The sequence below is a fragment of the Labrus mixtus genome, chromosome 15 (assembly GCF_963584025.1).
Source record: "Labrus mixtus chromosome 15, fLabMix1.1, whole genome shotgun sequence".
Taxonomy (NCBI): domain Eukaryota; kingdom Metazoa; phylum Chordata; class Actinopteri; order Labriformes; family Labridae; genus Labrus; species Labrus mixtus.
Window position 1 is genome coordinate 18,358,970 of NC_083626.1, and position 10,051 is coordinate 18,369,020.

Genomic DNA, 10,051 nt, shown 5'->3' on the forward strand with positions numbered 1-10,051 from the left:
GTTCTTTTCAGGAAATTGGTTAACAAATGGTAAACTAATGAATATCACCAGACTTTCAATTCTATTCTGACCTCTTCAGTCAGTGGTTTTGCATCCGTAGTTTCTAGTATAATGAGAACCATTTAAGGGGTTATTTCATCAGGGTTAATGTGCCTGACATTTGACCTAATGTAAACATAAATAAGCAAGTTATATTATGGCTCCTTTGAAAAGGTTGCACTGTTAAACTATGTTTTAGCAGTAACGTTACTCATGTATACCAATGTGGCACAAAACTGTAGAATCTGGTTAGCAAAAGTTACAAGCCTGACTGAAGTTATGATATCACAGAGAAAGAACACTGAGCTACAAATCTTGCATTCTAAAGCCAAAAACTCCTTTCAGAGTTATTATTCAAATTTGATTGGGCTATCTGATTGATATTAATGGTGTTCTAGCATTGACACAGTATTTTTATGTCTTTGCTGTAGAAGGGAGAGCTAATTTTCACTAATTTGCATCCTGTTGCGTATTTCCACATTTTTTTTATCTGCTTGTTTGTTGATCAGATTTGCCATGATCAGATTTGTATGTAAAAAGTTGCTCTGTAAAGTAACTACAGCTGTCAATTTAAAGCAGTTGAGTCAACAATACACAAAAATGGCACAAATTGGAAACATTCAAGAAAACACAGCTTCCTCCAAACCAAACTAATTACAGTACTTGAGTAAATGTAAATAGTTACACCCCACCACTGCTTAAATAAAAACAGCACATTTTGCAGTACAACTTCAATAAATGAGTCTGATACATCAGTTTACGATGTAAGGTGTAGGAATGTGTTCATATGCAAAGTGTGAGAATTCACTTCCTGTGTTAATAGATTCCAGGCCAAATGTGTTATTTTCCGCCGTTGGAGTAAGATGAGAAGAATTCCCCATCAAAAGTCGCCCCCGTGTGTGTCTCTCTCCAGGGTTAGGTCAGGTCTTACAAATAGTAGCAGGAGACACACCCACAAAAAAAACCCTGACTTTCCTTTGGTGCAACATGGATCTGGGGACCCCCATAGTGATGTGCAGATCTTCTCTCTGAGTGATGACTGTGTCTTATTTTTCTTGCCCAGTGGATCCACTTGATCACAGGATTTATTCTCCGGAGGAAAACAAGGGTGCATTGCTCCTGATTAACATTGTTATTCTGAGAGTTCATGCATGGACTGATGTTTAAATGCACGTTTTTTTTTCCAGAGATATAGAGTTTCAAGAACAAGAACAGATGTTATCGGAACCAACTTTAAGCTCCCCCTAGCTTTTATTGGTCAATTTTTTAAGTTATTCCCTAAGAAGACCCACATATTGGACCAGAAAAAGAACACATTTTCAAGTCAGTCTACAACTTAAAAAAAACTGTTTGTCATAACACATCTGCTGCGACACAGGACGCGGAGAGCTGTCATACAGAAGAGAGGTGGGAGGTCTTTAAAAAGGGCCGTCTGTCAGCTGAAACAGTTAGTCTGCTTTTGAACTCACTCTGTGCAGTAGGAGCACGTCAGGCAATGCATTGAACAGCTCCACATGACGAAGTGGCATTTTTCCTGAACGGCAAATTCCTTTCCTTGGAGTGGAACTGACTATATGACAAGGATCTCTTTGCTTCAATGTATGTGACAGAGGAGTCTGGTGTTTTCCATTGTCAAACACGTACCAGATGACCATCCTTGTGTCAAACCTGATTCAGAGCAAAGCTAAGGTAGGTGAGAACTTTTCTACAATTGCTGCAAAAAAAGTTCATTAAAAACGCTGTCAGCACTGCGTACAGGAGTAGACCCGAGCATGCTTGTGTTGGTGGCTGAAGCTTTCTTTCTTGATTGTGCAGATTGATGACCTACATACAGATATCATAGACAGCATGGCGAAAAACAATCATGTGACAGGTGACATTTGCATCATGTGGTCCTGCATTTGCCACATACCAGTCACATTAATAGTTTTATTAGATTACATTAATTTCATCATCAATCATCTAGTGGGTTCCCAATAGCAGTCAGAGGCTGGCATGATAATCTCTCGGCTCACACTGTGCATCTTGTTTTTCTTTGAGAATCACTGTTGGTTCCATCTTTGCTGTTTCAAATAAGTAATTCCCCAGATTGTTACTTTTTATCTGATTTTATTGTTAAATCCATTATGTCATTATTATTATTTGTTTCCTCCCCTTCAGACCCCAGCATTACATTTGCATGCACATTTTGTTCAGCCAAGGTTCATGGGAAATCACTAGAAGTGATCAATGCAGGAAACATAAAGAGTTAAACTTTACAGATTGGTGTAATATGAGGAACAGACAACAAATAATGAAAGGGATACATGCTGCCTCTTGTGGTTTTTGAAGAATTGTCTTTTGTGTCTTAATATATCTCAGAAGTCAAGCAGGAAACGGCTAAATCATTTATTTGTTACAGTTTAGTCTTTCTCTGGCATCTGTCTTGACTGTTGCAACAGCAGGGGTCAAATGAGTCAAAGGAGTGAAGGGATGATTATCATAAATACCTCTCAGGGCAGACATTTTGCCCACAGTGTGAAAAACATATGCTTGTCCCCCATCTTTTAATCCTCAGTAGAAGTCCATCTGGAGCCCATTTCACTGTAACAGTTGCCAAAAGGTGCTTGGTAGCAGAAATCATTCTAGTCAGTGCATGATGCTCTCCCAAGCCATGCTTTATATGGTAGAGGGCACTATTTGACCAGAACTGGAACTAATCCTACACCAACACAAGCTCCTTTGAGGTCAAGCACAGTTATACATCAGCTACTGGAGGAGACGCGGCAAAAACCTGATACTTCAGACGAGACCCAGAGCTGTCATAAATAACAAACATTATGTGCAGAGGTGAGGAAAAGGTGGTGTTGTTCTTGTAAGCGAGCAGCTACTCCTGTTAAGTCATACTTTATGTAAACATTGCAAAGAACATTATGTTCGGAAAAACAGGAATGCTCAAGAGCATATACTGTAAAAGTGGTTTTGGCACATTGAAGAGGAAATTCCATTGAAGATTGCTTTGAACTTTGTTTTTCTAGTAAAATGATTTATAAGTGAACTCTTATGATGACGATTTTGGAGGGAAAAGTCAATAAGAGTGTGACTGCTTTTTGGAATGCATTCATCTTGGAATGGTTAAGGTTTAAGATGCCATAGCTGCCATTAATGATGCTATGGTTTAGTTTGACAGCTTTGCTATTTTAGCGTATTTATCTTCTTGAGCTGTCCTGCTGAGTAAAGGTCATTCTGTGTGTGTGTATGTGAGCTGAGGGATGTAAAGATAATGCATGGTTGTGTCAGTTGCAGGTAAAGTGTCTGTGTGTGCTTATGTTCCTGAGCTTCCCTCTGACTATGGCTGAGGTCCCTGGTCCATGCAGACACTCCATCACTAGGGAGCACCTGCTGACAGTCAGGCATCTGGTAGGTGTTGAATCATCAAGACATACAGGGCTGTTGGATTAGAAAAAGATGCCTCGATCATGGGATGAAGTCTTCCTTTTGTTGCCTCTGCAGATGGATAACCAGTTAAGAAGCGGGTGCACCATCACCTACACATTCACAGAACGGAGGAGTTTGGTAAGGTAACATTTGTTTTATGGGGCTGTTTCCATAAAACTTTCCATTAACTGTATCACATGTTTAGTTAATGACCTCGCACTCTGATTTCCCGCAGAGCAAATGTTGCTTTGTTAAAGCTGCTTTACCGTGGATCCTGGAGCTCCTAACCACCCACTTCAAATATAATCGAGGATCAGTCAATGACGGCTACGTTCAGTCCCTGAGGGCCCTCATCCTCAACATTTACTCTCAGAAATGTGTCCCTCAGATTAATGAGGAGGTTGAGGTGAGTCTGGGCTTCAGAGCAGGGATCCTGTAGATGGTTTTCTCAGGAATGAGGGATTAAAGTGTCCATAATATGAAACATAGAGAAGAAATATGTGATGAGAGGAACTGCCAAGGATGAACGGATAAATCTGCAAAAACATGTAAGGTATTTTCTGGGAATTTGCTGCAGGATAAGCCAGAAAGTTTTGAGATGCTGTATAGAGGGTCTCCGTCCGAGGCACTGCAGAGGGCGTCAGAGGTGTTGTCTGCCTACTGGGAACTAGTGACGACCAGTGATGCACCAGTCGATTGGCACTGCCAGCAAGAATACACAGAAACCTTTGGTTCAACGACAGAGCTGTTTACAGAGTCACCAACAGAACATTTTACCGGTGGGAATTTTATCTTCTGGAAAGTACTCTGATGAATTACACAGATGTCTGAGGCCACTGAGATTACATATGACGTGTCCTTTTCTACAGCCAGTTATGGTATCAACGCAGAGAAGGCCTCACACAGGAGATCAGACAGAGACCTGTACAAGCTTGGCTTCATCATTGCCTCCATCTGCGGAGGACTGCTCTTCATCCTCACACTCTACTGTCTCATCACACAAAAGGTACCAGTGCGTCTGTTTAGTTAATTCCTAATTCACATGTGCCCTTATAAAGTCTAGCCATGCATTCCTATCATATTGCAGTAAAGGAGGCCTTTACTGTTTGGCTGTGTTCTCTGGGGAACTCCCTTTTGCAGAAAGACCAGCCCTCCCATAGCTGGTAAATACAGAGCATAACAAAACAAGGTGGAGGCTGTGAGAGCAAAAGTGCTGTTTTGCAACAGCAAATGCACGACAGTCTGAGTGCATTTAAGCTCTTCCCTCCATTTGAAGCTATTGGCGCCATCAGCTATTATCAGATGCAGAAAGGGGGTTTTCACTTGGCCAGGGCTCACAATCCACAAGTATCTCTTATCATTACCCCTGGGTCATAAAATTAACATAATGTCAGTTTTAAACAACGTCCTTAAAGGTTAAAGAAACAAAAGTTGTACTAAAGGCTTGAAAGATAAATAAAGTAAAACCTTGAAACAACTCTTTGGAAACAATTCATAGAAAGCAAAAATATGTTAAATAGGCTTACTAAAAAATTATCTTGGCATTGGTGTAGTTGATTTAGGTCTTTGTACAGGCGGGGAAACGTAATTGAACATTTGATCTGGGGAGATCTTAAACATTTGCATGACACTTGGAGGACGGGCTAATGAGCTGTAAAAAATCTGGAAATGGTTCTCTTATTATTTTAGTCTAAAAGTCTGGGATGGTGGTAGATGAAATGGTTTCAAGTTTGTGTTTAGTTTACTTGGTCAAATTCAATAAGCTCATTTTAATCTCTACTCTGCAACAGGCCCATATACACAGGGCTTTGTACAACCACAGCAAAAAAATTGAATGCTGGTTCCAATTAACTGGCCAAGTATTGCTAGTGCATGTTGTATGTGTGTTGTGATGGTCATAAACTCCTGTAAGAACTGTTCAGACGACATTGAGAATCATTTAGTGCCACAATGTGTTTAGTTCTTTAACAAGCATGCTGAATGGCAGGATGATTTGCAAAACAGGCAGTGGATGGATTTAAGTTCGCACACCAGAAGAAAGAGAAGCTTACGTCAGTGCCTTTCCACATATAATCACATCAGAGCTCCGCACAAGTGGTAAACAAATGGATCTATTACGAGCTGTTGTGTAGGGGTGTTAGGCCTGCGGTTAGTCAGAAGCTGTTTTTCTCAAACAAAAAAGTTTCCGACTTCACACGTGCTGGCAGAATCACAGCAACACCTATTAGAATCTGCTGACAGAATCACACAAAATGCAGCTGGTAAACCAAAAAAAGGAAGGGAGAGCTTTTATTTTCTTCCTGTCATTAATTGAACCTGTGTTGTTCAGAATGTAATCTGATTTAATTTTCTGCTTTTAAATGGCAAATAGCAAGACATGATGGGCTGGATTGTTTACAGCAGGCGATAAGAATTTTTATAAAACAACGAATTATCTATAATATAGCTACAGAAAAAGGAATTGACACCCAGTTATTACTCAAATGTTCATTCTAAATGTCTATGCAAGTACAAATCATTCCTTACACTATTAAACAAAACAAATTCAAAACAATTACAAAAAAAATAGACAACCACATTCAATCACTCACAAAATCAAAGTCACCACAACACGCACAAGATTTTCATTATTCTTCAGCTATGTGAGTAAAAACAATTTGAGGACTTAGTACCTTACTAATGAAACTATCTACACAGCTCTTATTAGCCAGAAGGCAGCTTCCTGTTAGCTTAGCTAACCCTCTAGGCAAATAAAACGTTACGTAAGAAGCTTACTTTCTGCTCAAAACACTTTACACTACGTATGAAGCTCCCAGATGTTCTTGTTCATCATTATTTGTCTTCTTTATCCACAAAGTTCTACAAGGCAGTGTCTCCGGCATTAGCATCGTTATTGTTAGGTTTAGCAGCCTGTGATCACGACTAGCCTCCTGAAATAATCTTTTTGTCACTGGTTTTTAGAAAATCAGTGACATAAGGGAAGCAGTCCCTAATCAGCTGGTTAGGACAATCTTAATGGTAACCCACTAGTAATGTGTCTTTGTCATACATTTATAGTCGTACACATAACCATAAGAACATGCTAAAACATTTTACAACAAGCAGCAAAGACCAATGGTCATTGCTTGCCCCACTGGAATGAAACGATAATATTTAGTATTTATAATATCAGCAACTTAAAGCCGTACCGATGTTGTTACACGTGTATTTTACAGTTCAAAAATATTTTCATCATAAACTGGAGGGGATGGAGGGGATGGAGGGGATGGGGGGGGGGTACGGCTGTTAAAAGGAAGTTGCAGTCGGCAGTGAGCGCACAGCAATGGAAGAGGGCTTTTACATGAAGTGCATCTACTTCTGCCTGTGGAATGCTACTATTGCTGTAGCCCTTAGCAAAGCTATTTTCAGTAGCTTTTGCCCATATCACTTTATTTCCTGTCTCGCCTGCTTTTTGCCACAGTGTTTGAGCAAACGTTGCCCTGCCAACTACCCCCCTTTAAGGCTGAAGCACCAAACCCCCTTCTGACTTTAATTAACATCATCTGTGTTCTCAGTGAGCTTGTGTGGCTAACATAGGATGAAAAGACTCTCAATAACATTTTAGGAAGTGAACAATGTGAGAAATGTTGTGCTACTTGGGGCAACTGAATTCGGTTGAATATAAAACCCTATTAATCCTACAAAATTAACATCTTTGGTCAGTGGCTGTATTTTTAAAACCCTAAAAATTTAATAAGATATGATAAGTAATTGATGTTTAATATTAAGTATAAACTAATGTTTAAACATTTCTTAACATTTACAAGTCTTTATTGCTGTGATATAAAAGAGCTGTGTAATTATAGTCTGCAGGGGTCTGTGTCATGTTCCTCCCCAAAAAGTCACTGCTAACTTGGATTAAGTGTGCCATGAAGAAACACTTGGTCACACCTTTCTATGCTTTGATGTAATGTAGTCTATATGTTGTTACAACTGGATGCCTGTGAGAGAGTTCGCAGCTGTAACTTGGCAATAAATTGTAAGCTGTCCCGAACACATGCAAGCTCTGTACACCTGCACGTTTTTTTTGGGTGACATGGCGGCATTGATTTAAAAAACTGCACTGGAGCCAAGCCTATAACTGCATGAACGTTCAAATCTGAGCCAAACATACGGCTCGTTTTAGTAGCAAACAAACGGTCTCTTTCAGAAGACCTTCAGTTCCCATCGCTGCTGCACTGTTCTCCTTGCAGAGGTTAATTTTGGCCGTGTTCCTTTCTTAACTGACCTGTGACCCACCTCGGTTGCCACCCACTAGTTGAGAACAAGGAGTTAGCTTTGCTTTGTCTACAGGGAAACACCAAATAATGTCAACATCACATTGCTAAGAACTTCAAAGTGATAACCAAAGTGTAGATTTTAACCTAGACAAAAAATTTGCTTCTGTTCATTTGAAAGGTTTTTTTTTTGTTTGTTTACTACATAAAGAGATACTGAAGCTTGGAATTGAGGTTTGGATTCCAGTATGGATGTGTTTTACTGGTTAATTGTCTGTTAAAATACAGACTTTCTAATGTATAAATCTTCACACATAACACTGTCTGTTCTGCTCTGTCATCAGTCAGATTATTGTTTGCAAATAGTAAATACACTTCAACACTAAGGTGTGTTTGTGTGTGTGCGTTACTTTGCCAACAACCCTGTAGTTCTCACCATGTGTGGCCTCTCGGTTTTATTTCATAAGCTCTTTTCTTTCCAAAACAGAAAACTCTCAACCCACATAGATCAATATCATACACAAACTCAAGGTAAGAACACACCGACACATACAATGAAAAACAATCAGCCTCTTTGTGTTGAGTGAACTAATGCATAATATTGTCATCCGGAGTAAAGCAGAGACCTCCAGGACATAGAGATGGAGCCACAATAACGTGAGTACTGTTCTCCCCTACATAAAAGTGTTACGGACTATTAAACAGTGAGAGCTGGAACCTATTAAACAAACACCTGTGTCTGCCTCAATGTAAAGTATGACAGCAGAGCACATACATCTGTACATTTTATGTGCTATTCTCTGTCTCCACAGGTAGTAAAGACCACATCGCTGCAGCAGCAGACGGAGCACATGTGAAGCTGTACATTTTACCCATCATGATCAAGTTTCCATATCAGTACCGTGTGTGCAACTTATCAGGCTCTCCTATTTAATCAGAAGCTTGACTTTGACTGAGAACAGAGATGGACCTTATTTTGAAAACCATGCTATGTATATAATGTTTATGCGTTATGTATTACAGATTTCTTCTCAAGTCCACTAAAAAAAGTTTTATTTTTACACTAGTTATGTATGTTTGATAATGTGTCTCCATTTGCTACCACTTAACCAAATGTTCATAATGATGTTTGCAAAATACTACAATTATTTATTAGTTTGACTTTATTCAATCACTGTACTGATAATAAAAAATCAATTTATACTGAATCCAAAACGAAATCCTGTCTGGCAAGTAGTGAATCACTAGGAAACCACATCTGAAGAAAGGTAATGGCCTCTTTAAAGGATTCAAGCTGAATTTTACTTTAATTTTCACTTTAATGAGAATCCATAAAAAGCTTTTATCCTCTTTTGTTTTTATTGCTTTTATGTTCGTATCACTATCAGTCAAATACGCTCATCAATGTTCTTTTGTCATTTTTAATGTAGCAATGACCAAACCTTTTTTATTGCAAAACAGTATGAATAGTTCAACTTGCACCCTGGAGTATAACTATGGTCGGTCACCCACACTGAGCTGCTGTTATTGGCTGAGCAAGATAATAAAACGGATAGACTCACAGCAGTTGCTGCTGCAGCTTCACAAGAAATGTCCCCACTGAGCAGGGTGTGACAGGATCTGATAAGATTAGATAGTTGTTAAGGAAATTTTTCTTGGCTGCATCCAGTTTTTTCTGTTAAGAAACACACAAAATCACATGGTGGGAAGAGTTGGGTGGTTTTGGCAAAAAGGATAATACTGAGAGAAGAGGGGGATGGGGGGGCAGTGAGAGGCTGTGATGACTTTCACTCATGTTCACTCAGTGATGGTCCAGCCTTATGTTTTATAATAAAACAAAATTGCATAATGTCTGAGTTTGAGAACCGTTCCCCACACTTTGTTATGTGTCTTGCTAAGGAGTGCGTCAGTAAATCCCATCAAAAGATTCCCACATGTGGTCATGTGCATGTGTGCTGGCGGCTATTTTGTTTTTTTCAAAGTCTGTGTAGGAAGCAATGGAGGGAAGGAAAAAAAAAAGGCCCAACCTTACAGCCTCTGCAGAATTGCAGCTTGCAATTTAACCTGATCTGTAACATCCTTAATTTCACAGGCTACTGCTTATCACTGTGGAAACTACTGTTGCATTGGCAGCAATCCATTCTTCATCCCAAAACATCACTCCATTACTAAACAAGGAAAGTATTCCTGTAATTCAATTTAGTGCCTTTCTGCAGAGGATTGAAGGCAGCTGTGGAAGATGAAAAACCGAGTTGTCTTCAACAATAAATATGTGGGAACTGCCTAAGACCAGTTAGAACTGTCGAGGAGCTGCCGCCCCTTTTCGCCCTGTCCGCCTT

At 39.6% G+C, this 10,051-nt stretch overlaps 1 protein-coding gene across 6 annotated transcripts; it reads left to right on the forward strand.

The window, feature by feature from the left end:
• The first annotated feature begins 1,112 nt into the window (after positions 1-1,112).
• csf1b (colony stimulating factor 1b (macrophage)) lies at positions 1,113-9,548 on the forward strand. Of its 6 annotated transcripts, XR_009675917.1 has the most exons (10): positions 1,113-1,728; positions 3,319-3,438; positions 3,532-3,594; positions 3,692-3,862; positions 4,034-4,235; positions 4,330-4,462; positions 4,544-4,619; positions 8,200-8,243; positions 8,332-8,369; positions 8,525-9,548. XR_009675917.1 is itself a non-coding variant. In XM_061057167.1 (9 exons), exons 1-8 carry the CDS (start codon positions 1,687-1,689, stop codon positions 8,349-8,351), a joined length of 795 nt encoding a protein of 264 aa, XP_060913150.1. In that variant the 5' UTR covers positions 1,129-1,686; the 3' UTR covers positions 8,352-8,369; positions 8,525-9,543. The 6 variants fall into 6 exon arrangements, 4 of the variants coding, with proteins under 4 accessions (XP_060913150.1, XP_060913151.1, XP_060913149.1 ...); XM_061057167.1 differs by lacking the exon at positions 4,544-4,619 and having other exon boundaries at positions 1,129-1,728; positions 8,525-9,543; XM_061057168.1 differs by lacking the exon at positions 4,544-4,619 and having other exon boundaries at positions 1,133-1,732; positions 3,325-3,438; positions 4,326-4,462; positions 8,525-9,543.
• Positions 9,549-10,051: the final 503 nt, after the last annotated feature.